At 38.3% G+C, this 16,928-nt stretch overlaps 1 protein-coding gene across 4 annotated transcripts in view; it reads left to right on the top strand.

Moving 5' to 3' along the window:
- WDPCP (WD repeat containing planar cell polarity effector) overlaps positions 1-16,928 on the top strand; it is a 261,553-nt gene that overhangs the window by 138,427 nt on the left and 106,198 nt on the right. For all 4 annotated transcript variants that reach the window (XM_028154524.2, XM_054727870.1, XM_054727868.1 and 1 more), the window contains exon 12: positions 1,624-1,747. In XM_028154524.2, coding sequence (XP_028010325.2) covers positions 1,624-1,747 — 124 coding nt within the window. The remainder of the gene's footprint in view (positions 1-1,623; positions 1,748-16,928) is intronic.

Below are 16,928 nucleotides of genomic sequence, written 5' to 3'. Positions count from 1 at the left end.
TAACACCTTAGTGAATTTGTATTGTAAGATTTCTGTGTTCTAAGAAAGATTATTAGGTAATTCACAAATGGACATTATCAGATTTTTGCATTAATAAAGTATATTCTCAGGAACCATATTGGGGAGATAGGGAAATAAAAAGCATGTATGATTATAGGCTATTTAAAAAATGCTTGCATGATGCTAGGTTATCAGAATATGTGCATTTAGATAGGTATATGCATTTCCCCCTAAGTAACTGCAAAACACATTTCTGAAACATTGAGAATTCTTTTCTATTGAGATTTATTCTATCTGAATCTAACAAATTTGACATGGTAATTTGTTTTCCTTTTATTAGTGGAACCCAGTGAGCTCTTTTATTTGTAGCCATGTTGTGGTTATCTTTGAGGCCGTCATTTCTGTCTTAAACATCAAGCTGGGCTATCTAATGAATCTATAACTGTGCTGGGAGTTACGAGTATTTCATGTAGGCTTGAACATTTCAGATGTACAAAACATGCTGTCAAGAAAACAAGCGATGGCAAGAGAATCTGGCTTGTTTTCACAATAGCATTGCTGTATTCAATTTTAATCTAAATTGACTGCTGCTTTGAAAGAAAATACCTTTAAAGTTCATCTTACTTCACTGTCTAGATTTGAGATTAAAAAGGAAATTACTTATAGCTTAGCCAAGTCTATAGCAATTACTCTGATGAGGTATTTAATACTTTCAAAATCAAATATGCCTAAAACGAAAGAATTTTGCTAAATAAAAAATTGTTTATTCAACCAAGTGCTAGTAAGTAGCATAAGAATCAGTGGAGTCTTACTGTGAACTGTAGTGCTCTGTATACTCATACTCACACCGCTATGGTAATTAGATACCTTCCAGCTATTTCTGGGAGGAAAAACAACCCAATAGGCATGTCTTGGTAAAATTGTGAAGTCGACAGACTGTGCCCCTTTCTCCTAGTTCTAAGCACTCTGGTTTATCAAAACCGGCTCTCCAGTCCCTCTTTCCTAGGAAGGTGTCAGTTGACCCAGAGCAGATTAGCATGTCATCCCTCCCAGGGGTGTTAGCTTTCACACCTGGACAAAACCAACAACCTTATTGTTGAGGACAGGATTTAGGGAAGATAAAGGGACTTTCACTGTTTCTTTAAAGTTTTAGTAGGTAGTAAAATCTCTATTACAATAAGGCTATTTTTATTTGTATTATTTTTAAAAAGATTTCTGATATTTCAGTTCCCAGTGTGGACAGGTTAGTTTTTGCCCTTCAACTAAGGAGAGTAAATGTTGAGCACAAAGTAAGTTGATTTTACTGGAAATACTAGTTCAAACTGTGTTACTTTGATGAGTCACTGTTTTAATTACCCATTTGTGGTGAGAGGTTGATCCATTATGGATTTCTTCAGTTTTGACAGCTTTTCGTTGTTCGGAGTCATTGTCAGCTTTGCTTCAAGTGAAAGTTTATACACAGGTTTGTTTTTGTACCAGCTGTCATATTTTAATTTCATCTTTCCTGCAACAAGCTCACATTTCATCCAAGTTTGCAAAACCTGACTGACTGCAAACATGAGTATTCTGTTGTAATTGAAGGAGTTTCACTTGTTTTAGTGCTGCTATGTTTGAATTCCACAGCACAGCTCGAGGCAAGCCTTGGAACCTTCTATGCTCCAACAAGACCACTCCTGGACACAACTATACTGGAATATAGAGACCAAATCAGCAAATATGCAAGGAGATTCTTCCACCACTTGCTCAGGTGAATGATATCTTTGGATTGATTAGTATTAAACTAATACCTATATAAGAAGCCATGTTCTTTAATTAGAATATCCCATATTATGGCTATCTGTTTTATAACACCCTAAGGCAGCAATTTTCAACCTTTTTCATCTCATAGCACACATACTAAAAGTCTGTGGCACACCAAAAAAAAGTTTTTGCCGATCTGACAAAAAATAAGGTATAATTTTGATTCATTTACATTGGATGGCTATTGTTGTGTTGGTTGTAGTCATTTTTTAATTTGACAGTCTAAAGGAAAAGAAGTCAGTGTCCCTGACTACATCGTCAGGTATTGCATGTTTTAAAACTTCTTGCAACACACCAGTTGAAAACTGCTGCCCTAAGGGAAAAACAAATCTTCTCTTGATATCCTTTATTTAATTCATTCTTGTTTTCCTTTTAACTAATATATTTCAATATTATTTAGGGCTTTTCCATCAACAGCACACTTTAATATAACTTCCCCTTTAGTGTGAAAGCAAAAAAATACCAGCCGGGTAAAGTCAATTTAAAAATATTAACTTTAAAAAAAACTAACTTAACTGTGCTCCGGGCACTAGAGAAATGTTTTAGTTTCATTGAAGCTAAAAATACAAATGTGCTATAAAAAGCTCTGAAACGGTCGTTGGTTTGCTTTACTTTCAAAATTACTGTGGAAAGATTTGTCCATTGTCCTCTCGTGTTGTGGCAAGTTGCTAGCTATACTGTGCCTTTTTTCTCTGCTTTAAATGGATATAATAAAAATTTTTAACCTTAGGTGTTATATGAAAAATTAGATAATGTCAGTAAGTTACTCTGAGAAAAGTAATGTAAAAGTTGAAGGACAAGTACATATAGCATATCCCATATATATAAAGTTCAAAAAACAGATGGATGGAAGATGAATGGGTTGACAGAGATAGATGATAAATCGGTAGATAGATATAGTTAGTTTAGAAATACATATAAATATTTAGAAATACATACTATATGTATAGGTACATATAATATAGTTTAGAAATACTATAAATGAAAGCAAGGAAGTGATTAGCACAAAATATAGGATAGTGCAGAGTGGGTTAAGAGAAATCCACGAATAGTCATATATGAGCCTCCAAGGTATCAGTAATGTTAAGATGAATGGCGTATATATCAGGGTCAATTAAAAATGACTATTATTTTAGCTGAATGTGTACATTTTGTATACTTTTTATATATGATATATTTTGTAACAGAAAGTAATAAAATTTTCTACTCCATGCACCAAAAGGAATTGAGTTTAGAATTTTAATTTTACTTAAAATATAAATTTGCTATAACTGTATTGAACTCTTTCAACAATTATATATATAGTCCCTTCTTTTTTTCTTAGAACAACCCTTTTAAGGGGATAGTATCAGTTGACAAATGAGTAAACTATATATAAAGTGGTACTTTTATCTCTACCCAATAGGGAGGCCTTTGGAAAACAGTCATTTTAGAAGCTGAGAAATGTTAATATATTGTATGAGTTGTGATCTGTAATTGAATTTGCCTTTTAATCTGAATTACATTAGCATATTTCAAGAGACTTTTCACCCTGAATGAGGCAGTCTTCTACATATGAGCCTATGCCAAAAATACTGTGGCTGTCGTCGGACCGAGGGCTTTGTTCTTTGCTCTCACTATTATTTTGTTTTCCCTGTTCCTAGGAAAAATTAATGAGTTCCCTTCCTGCCTGCAGAACACAACTGATTAACATGAATGAAACAGGCATTTTAGAGGCATACTCTTGGTGGCCTCACTGTGTCTCTGGCCTCTGTGATTTTGTGCAGGGATTAGTTTGTGCATTAGCATTATGTTTCATAATGTGATAGTCATTGTTCTATGATCCTGGCCCTAGAATGCTCATAGCCTACTAATACTCACATATGCTACAGGTGTGCACTTTTTTTGTTCATTGATTTTCCTCAAATGCAATATTCTATTTTTTTACGTGCTTTGATGAGGTGTCTATTGTTGTTATTATTATTAGATTCTAGCTTTTCTGTGTGGTTACATCTGGAATTGAACATTTTCCCTTGGGATATACTAGGTTTTTCATGTTTCCTTTTATGCATGCTTTGCTACTATTTCTGTTATAATGAGTGTTTATTAGTTCTTTTGACAGTAGGCTATACATGGCATTATGAAGAAAAAAATGTAGGTTTAGAGGAAATTAAATGAGATAGCTTAAAGTTGAAACCATTCTTTTGTTTAATCTGCTGCCAAGAAGTTCTCCTGCTTAAGGGAAGAGAAACAGTCCAAAGACTTTTTTGTATTTATGAAGTTCTAGAATTGCATTACTCCCTGTACTTTGCTAGCCAGTATTTTAATACTCTAAAAAAAGTTATTACATAATGGACTAAGTCCTAAACAGTAAACACCATCATACAGAATTTTACATTGAAGATGAGAAAAAAGGAGTGCTGTGCAGAGTAGGGTTGTGCTTAGGCTCACTCACTGGTAAAGCTGTTGACTCACATTGCCTGAGTCCAGATTGAACTGTTGATTAAGAAGAATAAAATATTAGATTGATTTTAATTTCATGCAACCATAGGAAGAGTGAGTATTATAGTGTGAATTTGTGATAATAGACAACTATACTGTGTGAGTTACTAAAATAAAAATTTTTGGATACAGTTTTGTTTTTATTTTGATAGTTAGAGGGAATCCATGGACATCCCTATCCTGGAGGTCTGGGGGCAGAGCTGAAAATTCCAACCCTCTAATCATGGTTGGTTCTTCTGATAACCAGCTCCATCTATAGGGGCTTTTGAAAATCACCTCATTCATATAAACTCAGGTGTGGTTGAAAGGAGCTTGTTATGAATAACAAAAGACTTTACTTTTACCTTTTTGGCACGTGTGTGTGTGTGTGTGTGTGTGTGTGTGTGTGTGTGTGTGTGTGTGTGTGTGATATGTGCTTTTGAGTCAGCTCCAACTCCTGGCAACCCTATGAATGAGTGTTGCCCACAATGTCCTGTCCTTAACAGCCCTGCTCAGCTCCTGTAGATTCATGCCTAGGGCTTCTTTTATGGAGTCAGTCCATCTCATATTTGACCTTCCTCTTTTCCTGCTGCCTTCTATTTTTCCCAGCATTATCATCTTTCCAAAGAACCTTGCCTTCTCATGATGTGCCTAAAGAAAGACAACTTCAGTTTTGTCAGTTTTGTCTCCACCAATGTGTCAGGCTTAATTTGCTCTAGGATCTACTTGTCCCTCTTTCTGGCAGTCCAGGGAATCCGTCGAGCTTTCCTCCAACCCCATATTTCAAATGAATCTTTTTTTTTTCCTATCAACTTCCATCACTGTCCAACTTTTGTATCTGTACACAGGGAAGATGAGGGTGGTGGATGATCCTAGCCTTGGTCTCTAATGACACAGCTTTGCTCTTGGTGATCTTTCCTAATTCTTCCATCGCTGCCCTTCTGAGTCTCAGCTACTCTTGATTTTTTTGGCTGCAGTCTCCGTTTAAATTGGTGATTACCAAGGTAAGCAATTTCATTGCCTTCATTGTCAGCTACAAGTTGTGCATCTCTTCGGTAGTCATGATTTTCGTTGTCTTCATCTTTAAATGCAGTCCTGCTTTGGCACTTTCTTCTTTCAGTTTCATCAGAAGTCATTTCAAATCATTGCTACATTCTGCCAGTAAGATGATATCATCTGCATATCTTAAGTTGTTGATATCTCTTTCACCAATTTTAACTCCTCCTTCCTCTGAGTCTAGTCCAGTGGGTTTTTTTTTAATATATTCAGTGTACACATTAAACAAACAAGGAAATAAAAGGTGTGACACCTTCCCCTATAGGAAACCATCCAGTCTCTCCATCCTCTGTCCTGGCAGTGGCTTCCTGTCCACAGTACAGGTGACACATCAGGACAATCCAGTGCTGAGGCACACCCGTCCCTTTCAGAGCAACTGCCAGCTTTGCATGATCTACACAGTCAAAAGTTGGTCTAACCTTCTGATATTCTTCGGAGCAGTCCAGTATCCAGCAAGTGCTCACCATCAGGTCTCCAGTGCCTCTTCCTTTTTGAATCCAGCTGAAAATCCAACACTTCCGACTTCATATAAGGTGGAAGCCTTTGTTGCATCACCTTGAGCATCACGGTACTTGTACGGGAAATTAGAGCAATGGTCCTGTAGCTACTATGCTCTTTGGCATCTCCTTCCTGAAAACTGGGAGGTATATTGAACCTTTCCAATCAGTAGGCCATTGTTTTGTTTTCCATATTTGTTAACATATTTTTGTGAGGATTTTGACAGATTCACTGCTGGTGGCTTGAAATAATTCTCTTTGTATCTCATCTACCCCTGGTGATTTATTTCTTCCCAATTCATTCAGGGCAGCTTTCGCTTCACTGTTTAGAATTGTAGGTTCGTTCTTATAGGAATATTCTGCAAAAGTATCTGTCATCCTTTTGTCTTTTCTGTAGAGAATTTCAGTAAATAGAGGGAATCCATGGACATCCTTTCCCTTTATATTTTCCTGGTCAAATAATGTGCTTCCTTATTAGTATTCAGTATTCTTAATCTAGGTTTGAATTTCCCTCTTATTTCTTGCATTTTCTGGTAGAGATCTGATTTTTTCTTTTTTCTTCTATCTCCTTACATTGACTTTTGTAAAAGTTCTCTTTATGTCTAAATGATAGTTGTTGAAAAACTGCATTCAGGTTTCTAACCCTACTTTGGTCACCTTTTGTTTTTGCCTCTTACCTCTGACAATTTTTATATTTTCTCGTCTCAAGCATCTTTTTTTCCCCTTTCCTTTCTACTGCCAGCATTGTCTTTTTGCATTCTTTCCAAATAATATTTCTAGTGTCAGTCTGCAGTTCTGGTTCTTGGTCACTTAAGTTTAACAGTGCAAATCTGTATTTGATGTGCATTTTAAATCTATTAGGAATGTTATTTACATTATATTTTGGCAATACAATTCTTTCATTACTCCTCAGCTTTACTCCAGTGTTTGATATTAACAGTTCATGGTCAGTACCACAGTCTGCTCCTGGACTTGCTTTGGCAGAAACAACACAGTTTTTTCATCTTCTTCCACTTACATAGTCTATTTGATTTTTTATTGGCCATTTGGTGGTATCTATTTGCTCTATCACCTAGGAAATACCATGAGTTTTAGCAGCTGTGTGCCAGGAATAAGACAAAGACCAAAGATATATTTCTTATTATAAATCACAATATCAGAAAAGGCCAATGCAGCTTTGCCTAAATTAAGTTCACAAGGTGATGGTTTACTTCTCAGCCTCCATGAAATTGAATAGTACTTCAGAATTACTGAATAGGGAAATACTAACAAGAGCTTCTATTTTAAATAAATTAGAGGCCCGGTTCACGAATTCATGCATGGGTAGGATCCCTTGGCCTGGCCTGCAGTCAGGGCTGATCGGGGCCATCTCGCCCAGTCCCGATTGGGGCTGATGGGGGCCTGCTGGCCAGGGAGAGGGACCGTGGGAAGTTGGCCAGCCGTGGGAAGTTGGCTGTGGGAGCACACTGACCACCAGGGGGCAGCTCCTGCATTGAACGTCTGCACCCTGGTGGTCAGTGCACGTCATAGCGACTGGTCGACCAGTCGTTTGTTCATTTGGTCACTTAGGCTTTTATATATATAGATAGAAACTATAATAGCAACTTATAGGTATTAAAAAAAACATTTCAAATGAATGTGCCATATATGAAGCTTATTTTACTAACGTGGAAATATAAAGGATTAATATTTATTTTACTTATTCCCCTCTTAACTATAAGACTTGTTTTCTGACTTAAATGGTATAATGTGATTGTGTCAGAGAGTCATGCTTACAAAAGAATAAGCAAAATATTAGGAAAGGAAGCTTTGTTAGCTAGGAATAAAAATACTGTTTATGACATATTTGTGGGGAAGTGTATTGATGTCTGCATTTTCCTTTGCAGTGCAATAAGAAAGTGAGATGAACTGATGGATAGAAAGGGAGATTGATAGATATGTGATTAAACAATATTGTAATGTGATAGTGATAGAATCTGTGGTAAATAAATATCCTTCCAACTTTCTTGAATGTTTGAACATTTTTATAATGATATACTGAGGGGATATATATATTATGTTAAGTCAATATTTACACTTAGAATTCGGGGTGGGGACTAGAGACTTGTCTTTTGAAAGTGGTTCTTAACTTATGCAAAATATACTGATAGGCAAAATTATTTGTTTTTTAACTAAAAATGTTATTAACCAATTCAATTTTTAAATGGCTTTTTTCAGTTATACTTTTCAGTAATGAACCATTCACAGTGAATAAAACAATTATATGACATGCATCCAAAGAATATTAATACTAAAATAATTACCTAAGAATATGTAGGGAATAAGACAGAATGCTCTTCAGAGAAAAACTTCCTGGTTAGGAAATCTGAAAATGCTAGATGATGTATTTAAAATACTGGTTTAAAGCATGGTTGACCTGGCAGGAAACTAAGGGAAACACTCAAAGATTGAAATGACAAGGATGCTTGATTCCATAAGAGTAAGCAAATTCAAAGTTTGCCTTGAAGGCATCTGCTGGCAGTGAGGTGCTTGGTTTACAAAGGCTGTGTACTCAGAGTCAGAGACAACGCTTTGGGCTGAAGTGAATAGGAGATGGGGTCAGAAACCCCACATCAATCCACAGCCCTTTGAAGGGCAATGTCTTCCCTGAGGAAGGAAGATAGGAGATCCAAGAAGGAATGGTGGGCAACAATTAACTAGGCTGTTTGTCTTTTTATTGTTGAGAATTCTTTATCCATTCTGGGTACTAAACCCTTTACAGATATATTATTTGTAAGTATTTTCTCCCATTTTCACTTTTTTGATAGTGCTTGGTTTTTCTTTTTTATGAAGTCCAGTTTATTGACTTTTTCTTTTGTGGTTTGTGCATTTGGTGCCGTATTTAAGAAACCATTGCCTGCCCTGGTCTGGTAGCTCAGTTGGTTGGAGCATTGTGCCTTAGTCCCATACACTCAAAAGTGGCATGTTCGATTCCTGTCAGGGCACATACCTACGTGGACTCCAGTTGGGGCGCATACAAGAGACAACTGATCAATTTTTCTTTCTCACATCAATGTTTCTTTCTCCCCTTCTCTCTCCCTTCCTCTTTCTATAAAAATTAATGAAAACATAATCTTGGGTGAGTATTTTAAAAAAATAAACCATTGTCTAATTTGAGGTCAGGAAGATTTACTCCTCTGTTTCATTCTAAGTGTGTTTTATAGTTTAAGCTGTTATGTTTATGTCTTTGATCCATTTTGAGTTAATATTTATATACTAGAGGGTCGGTGCATGAAATTCGTGCACTGGGAGCAGGGTCCCTCAGCCCAGCCTGCACCCTCTTGCAGTCTGGGACCCCTCGGGGGATGTCCCTGGGGAGTGGGCCTAAGCCAGCAGTTGGACATCCCTCTCGCAGTCCAGGACCCCTCGCTCCTTAACCGCCCTCCTGCTCACTGCTCCTTACCACTCGGCTCACTGCTCCTTAGCACTGCCGTAGAGGCAAGAGAGACTCCTGCCACCACCGCTGCACTCGCCAGCTGTGAGCCCGGCTTGTGGCTGAGCGGTGCTCCCCCTGTGGGAGTGCATTGACCACCAGGTGGCAGCTCCTGCATTGAGCATCTGCCCCCTGGTGGTCAGTGCACATCATAGCAACCAGTCATTCTGGCTGTTTACCGTAATGGTCTCTTAGGCTTCTATTATATAGACTAGAGGCCCGGTGCATGAATTCATGCACAGGTGGGGTCCGGCCGGCCCGCCCCAATTGGGGCTGATTGAGCCTGGCTGGCCGGGAGGAGGGGCCATGGGCCGTTGGCCGGCCGGCCCCACCCCCAGTCGGGGTTGAGGGGCAAATAGGGGGCAGGGCTGACCCGGGGGAGGGGTTGTGGGTGGTTGGCTGGCCAACCCTACCCCCTGGTTGAACTCCAGGTCGAATTCCTGGTTGAGGGGACAATTTGCATATTGGCCTTTTATTATCTAGGATGGGGTGAAGTAGTGATACAAATTCATTCATTTACATGTGGATATCCAATATTCCCAGTACTATATTGCCTAGAAGGGATGCAAGTTCCATTTTTCTACTCAGCCTTCTCTGGCATCATCTTATTGAGGGAAGGCGGGTAAGGGTGGGGGCGGGACTCCTGTTACAGTCTGGCAAGGTTGGGAGTCACCAGCTATTGTCGGCATGGGTGGGGCCACAGTTTTGCTTGGTGTTTGGCTGGTGAAAAGCAGTTATTTCTAGAAAGTTTTCTCTCTTACTATGCTGTCCATTGCCTGGTCCTTTGGCTAGAGAAATCAGACTTTTGTTTGGGCTCTTTTTCTTCTCTGTACCCATTGGCATGTTTGGGTCACTGACTTCTCTAATTTCAGTTCTGGAATACATGAGGCAAAAAGAACTGGTGTTCCCTGGGTCCCAAGGTTCCTAAGCTGGCCTGCCTTCTCTCCACCTTTCATACTCTTATGTTTGTTTTTATATATAAGTCAAGGTTTTTAAATTGTACTTAGAGGGAGGGATTGGAAAAAGTATTTCTATCACTCTTAGAAGTGGAAGCTTCTTAATACATTTTTTTTTTAAACCCTAAAAGCCCATCCACTGTTGCTAATGCCTTGACAATAAAAAGGGAAACTGTCTAGAACTTCACCTAAACACAATCCTTCTATAACTTCCTGGAGGCCTAAAGGGGTTTCTCTAATAGGTCATAGCTGTTTTAAGGCAGTCTGGATTTAAGGAGTCCAAAGGCCTATGTATGAATTCTCTACCAAGTGTATGCATTCAAGAAGATTTATCCGAAGCTACAAGTTCCTTTCATGTATGATCACTACCACTGTTATTGTCTTCAATGTCACCCAAAGCATGGATCTTCAAACTTCTCCCTTCCTCTTTCATTGTGATGTGCCACATTTCTGTGATGATATATGGTAGAGTCCATAGATTTTTAGATCATGTAGCTTGATAGGAAATCGCAGCTCTTTTCTTTCTCATTCTCAGGTGTGTCATCAGTGTAGGTCAAACTTTGATCAACATGTAAAATCTATAATTTTGCTAAAAATATTATAAACATCCAAAATTACAGTGTTAATTTTTAAATGGTGCATTGAGAATGAGTCATACAACATTAGATTAGATTCATTTTTTTGCAAATAAGGCATTAGTCAGACTTGCTGGGGAAAAAGCATTTTTGTATTATTTGAGAATTTTGCCTTGTGAGCATGTGGAGCAGCAAGTCAGTTCAATAAATAGTTCTGCATAGATAAAATGCTAACAGGTGATTACTGAGAAATGTTTTTGTTTCATCAAATAAATGTCTCCTGTCTGGTAAAATACAGAGTGTGGCAAAAGTAGATTTACAGTTGTAAGTATGCGAAACACAGAGTTTATTCTTGTATTATTATTTATTTATTGTATTACTTACCATATAAACAACTTTTGCCCCATCATAATTCTTTCAGTGACATTTAAAATCTTAGGTTCATTCCTAGAGTAGAAGAGGAGAAAAATCTTGATAATATTCAAGGATATAGAATAGAATCATAGAATATGTTTGATCCAAAAGAATGCCAGGAAAGCAGAAAAAAGAAAGAATACATGGGACAAATGGAAAATAAATAGTAATGTGGTAGATTTAAAATAAAAATGTATTAATAATCACATTATATCTAAATGGTTTAAACCCTTCAATTAAATAAAATAGAAACAGCACCAGACAGAACAGACATCCTGAAAATCAAGATAGACGTCAGCCCTGTCTGGGTTTCTCAATGGTTACAGCATCAGCCCACAGACCAACGGATCGTGGGTTTGATTCCCTGTCAAGGACATGAATCTGGGTTCCCCGGCCCTGGACAGGGCCCATGCAGGAGGTGACCAATTGATGTGTCTCTCACATCGGTGTTTCTCTCTCTCCCCCTTCTTCCCTCCCTTCTGTCTCTAAAAAATCAATTGGAAAAACATCCTTGGGTGAGGATTAACAAAACAAAAAAGATATACTTGAGATAATCACAATGAATGTAAATGAAAAGGCAAAGAGACTAAAACAATTAGAAGTATGAATTAGATTTAGAATACAGATGATTCAACATTAGGATGCTGAGAAGAGATGGTGTACTCAAACATATAATGCAAGAAAAAGTCCCTGAGCCTTGGCCAGTGTGCATCGTCCCATGCACTGAGAGGTTGCTGGTCAGGGTCACATGCCGGGGGTGCAGATTCGATCCCCCAAGGGGGGGCAAGCAAGGAGCAGCCAATTGATGTGTTATTGATGTTTCTCTCTCATCGATGTTTCTCTCTCCCTCTCCCTCCCTCTCTCTCTAAAAACCAATAAAAAACATTTAATTAAAAATAATACTTAAAAAAAGAAAAAGTCCCTGAAATGAAAAAAGAAAAGAATCTAGCAATGCAATCAAAAATATTGTATACCCAGTTGAGATTTCTGTCACATTTAGAGACAACAGGCAAATATTCTCAAACATGAAAATCTTTAGAGAATATACTAGGTGTACCAGTTAACAATGAGGATTTTTTTCAATAGATGGAGTTACACATATGTTGATATATATGCGATTTGATATGTATGCTGTTTTGTTGTATTGACAACAAGCTTCAAAACTTCATATGTCAAGTTTTCTGAAGGTGTTAACATCATAGATATTTTTACACTTAAAAATGTCAAATTTCGTGCCAAAAAGCATTTGTGGGAAGTTTAATTCATTACTTTATTTTGAAGAAAAGTGCTGTTGAATACTTCGGGAAGCTTATGGTGAACATGCTCCATCTCAAGATACTTGTGAACACTGGTTTAAACGCTTTAAATGTGATGATTTTGATGTGAAAGACAAAGAACGTCCAGGTCAACTGAAAAAGTTTAAAGACCAACAATTACAAGCATTATTGGATGAAGATGCATGTCAAACTCAAAAACAACTTGCAGAAAGATTAAACGTTGCTCTGCAAACAATTTCCGATCATTTACAAGCAATGGGAAAGATTTTAAGGGAAGGAAAATGGGTGCCACATCAACTGAAGGAAAGACAAATGGAAAACCGAAAAGTCATCAGTAAAATGTTGCTTCACGTCCCTGGGTCCGGGTGAGACCATGTGTCCCTGGATCCGGGTGAGGCCTCGTGCACCTAGGCCCGGGTGAGCCCAAGTGGCCCTGGGTCTGGGAGAGGCCAAGCGTCCCTGGGTCCGGGTGCGACCATGTGTCCCTGGATCCGGATGAGGCCTCGTGCACCTAGGCCCGGGTGAGCCCAAGTGGCCCTGGGTCTGGGAGAGGCCAAGCGTCCCTGGGTCCGGGTGCGACCATGTGTCCCTGGATCCGGATGAGGCCTCGTGCACCTAGGCCCGGGTGAGGCCACGTGCCCCTGGGTCTGGGAGAGGCCAAGCGTCCCTGGGTACGGGTGAAGCCAGATCCTGGGTCCGGGTGAGGCCGTGCGCCCCTGGATCCATCCGGGTGAGGCTGGGTCCCAGGCCCGGGTGAGACCACGCGCCCCTTGGGTAGGGGTGAGGCCACGTGCCCCTTAGTCTGGGTGACGCCGTGCCCCTGGGTTCGGCCGAGACCAAACCAGAGGGAGTCGGACCTCCAGTACCACCATTTGTCCACCATCCAGAGCTGAGGGGTCAGTGCTGACATGTACACATAAGGAACTACTGGACATTGAAATTGGGTCTCAAAAGAACTGTTGGTCCAGGGGGAAGCTCGCTACAGATTGATTCATTTGCCTGTCAGCATAACTATTATTGCTCGTCTCACATTCAGTTCTTATTAGTATATATCTAGTGACATATGATCTCGCTCATCTAGGGGAAATGATGAACAACATAGACTGAGGAACAAGAACAGAACCAGAAGCAAGGAGGCATCGATCGAACTATCGGGCCTCAGAGGGAGGATAGGGGAGGGTAGGGGGAGGGTGGGGGGAGGGGGAGAGTTCAACCAAAGGACCTGTATGCATGCATATAAGCCTATCCAACGGTTAAGTTCAACAGGGGATTGGGGCATGCGTGGGGAGAGGGGTGGGATGGGAATGGGGGGATGAGGACAAATATGTGACACCTTAATCAATAAAGAAATTAAAAAAAATAAAAATAAAATAAAAACAAAAAAAAAAAATGTTGCTTCAGTGGCACAAACAAAGTCTTTTTTGCATCCAATTGTGACTGGCGATGAAAAGTGGATTTATTTTGAGAATCCCAACCGCACAAAATCATGGGTTGATCCAGGTCAACCATCAACATCAACTGCAAGGCCAAATCGCTTCTGAAAGAAGACAATGCTCTGTGTTTGGTGGGATCAGGAAGGTGTGGTATTATGAGCTTCTAAAACCAGGTGAAACCGTTAATACTGATCACTTCTGACAACAATCAATTTGAACCACGTTTTGATCGTGAAATGACCAGAATGTTCCAGAAGACATGGCAAAGTAATTTTGCTTCATGATAACGCACTTCAAAACCAGTTAAAGACACGTTAAAAGATCTTGCCTGGGAAGTATTAACCCACCCGCTGTATTCACCAGACCTTGCTCCTTCAGATTACCACTTGTTCCGATCGATGGCACATGCACTTGCTGAGCAGCACTTCAAAATGTATGAAGAATTGGAAAATTGGGTCTCTGAATGGTTTGCCTCAAAACAAGAAAAGTTCTATTGGGACGGTATCCACAAATTACCTGAAAGATGGGGAAATGTATTGCCAGCAATGGACATTACTTTGAATAAAGCACTTTTGATGTTTCTCTTGAAATTATCGTGTTTTCTTTTATTACAAAATCTGCATTATTAACCGGTACACCTAGTATATGGCATGTCAGCCCTTTGTGAAAAAAGTGCTTAACAATGAATACAAATACTAGTAAAAGGCTTCTCAAAAATAGAGAATCTTTTTGAAATAAAGAAGTATTGTGGTGAGCAATCCATTTATGAGTAACTTATGCTAAACAACTATAGAAATTATAATTAGAAAAGAGAATGGGTATTATCTTAGATAATGTAAAAATAACTATGTAATAAAAATTGAAAGTTGGAGAAAAGTAAGTCGAGGAAACATCAGAGTCATCATCTTTTAAAACAGGGAATCAGTGAATCCTGTTTAAAAGTGACATAAGTTTTTAAAAAACCTGAATATTATTCATAATGGCTTAAATTTGGAAGGATCTTTTAGAAAGTAGTATTCAGTTAAGAAACAAATATTTGAAGGTTAATAAGTCCTATAAATTTTTTCTTTAAATTAATGTTTATTTTAAAATAGGATGTATATATAAGTCCATTAACATAAAAGAATTCCCGATATTCCCCATCTATTTGTTATGTACCCATACAGAGATGTCTGGGATGATATGTGCCAAATGTGAACAATGGAAATTTCTGGGTATTGCAATATGGGAGTGACTTATACTTCCATCTTTGTGCTTTCTGCACTGTTTGAATATTTTTTATGATTACACATCAATTGTATAAACCAGGAGTGATTATTTTGTCCATATTAAAAATACATCTAAATAAGTAAAAGTATATAAATCTAAATGTTAACAATGTTAATTTTTTTTTACTTCTAATTTTTAATTTTTTTATCATAAATGAAGAACAGTACTAAAATTTTGCCCCAAATCATAATCTTAGGGACTTTTACATTACAGGAAAACCAAAGCAGAAAATATGCCTAAAATTAGTCTACTTCATAAATAAAATATTCAGTCAAGCACAGTTGTTAAGAAAATGTATTTATTTTGTGGAAGCAAAATATTTGTGTTAATCTGAAGTAAATATACAAACAAAAAAATTCATCTCTGAAGGAGTCATTTTTCAAATGTAGTAGAGATTTCATTCATTCAGGCTCTCTCCTAGACTTCAGTGGACGAGCAGAGCTAAGTATACCAGGGTGGACATTAGCATAATTTGTTGTTCTGACAGTACTGGGTCCTATTCATAGTCTTGGAACTGCAATGTTAACACAAATATCACTGATGACCCAGATAAGATTAACACATTTTCTGCACACTCTTTGAGTAGTATAGTGTTTTACTTTCTTCTCTTTCTCTCCCTTTCCTTGTCCTTCTTCCCCTCCCCCTTACACACACACACACACACACACACACACACACACACAACATAGAAAAATGGGATTCTACTGATTTTACCAGGATATGCATGTGACAATACCTCAATAAAAAGGAAAAATTAAAACCCTCCTCCACTTCAATTTTTCTTTTTTTTTTGTCATATGCCTTTTATTATTTTTTTTTTTTATTTTTTAAATTAATAAATCTTTATTGTTCAGATTATTACAATTGTTCCTCTTTTTTCCCTCCATAGTTCCCCTCCACCAGGTTCCTACCCCACCCTCTGCCCTTCCCCCCTGCTGTCCTCCTCCATAAGTGTACACTTTTTGTTCAATCTTTTCCCCCACCCCCCACTCCCCTTTTCCCCCGAGAATTGTCAGTCCTCTCCCTTTCTATGCCTCTGATTCTATTATATTCACCAGTTAATACTATTTATCAGATTTTTTATTCCCTTAGTTTTTATTTATTTTTATTTATTTATTTTTAAATAATGTTTTTTCGTGTTTTTTTTTAATATATTTTATTGATTTATTATAGTGAGGAAGAGAGAGGGATAGAGAGTTAGAAACATTGATGAGAGAGAAACATCAACCAGCTGCCTCTTGCACACCCCCTACTGGGGATGTGCCCATAACCAAGGTACATGCCCTTAACCGGAATCGAACCTGGGACCTTTCAGTCCGCAGGTCGATGCTCTGTCCACTGAGCCAAACCGGTTCCAGCTATTCCCTTAGTTTTTAGATTCATTTGTTGATAGTTACGTATTAGTTGTTCATAATCTTTATCTTTTTCTTCTTCTTCCTCTTCTTAAAGACTACCTTTCAGCATTTCATATAATTCTGGTTTGGTGGTGATGAACTCCTTTAGCTTTTTCTTATCTGTGAAGCTCTTTATCTGACCTTCAATTCTGAATGATAGCTTTGCTGGGTAGAGTAATCTTGGTTGTAGGTTCTTGCTATTCATTACTTTGAATATTTCTTGCCATTCCCGTCTGGCCTGCATGGTTTCTGTTGAGAAATCAGCTGACAATTGTATGGGTGCTCCCTTATAGGTAACTAACTTTTTCTCTTGCTGCCTTTAATA

The sequence above is a fragment of the Eptesicus fuscus genome, chromosome 16 (assembly GCF_027574615.1).
Source record: "Eptesicus fuscus isolate TK198812 chromosome 16, DD_ASM_mEF_20220401, whole genome shotgun sequence".
Lineage (NCBI taxonomy): Eukaryota > Metazoa > Chordata > Mammalia > Chiroptera > Vespertilionidae > Eptesicus > Eptesicus fuscus.
The sequence above is the reverse complement of the archived record's forward strand: the minus strand, read 5'-3'. Positions and strand labels throughout refer to the sequence as shown.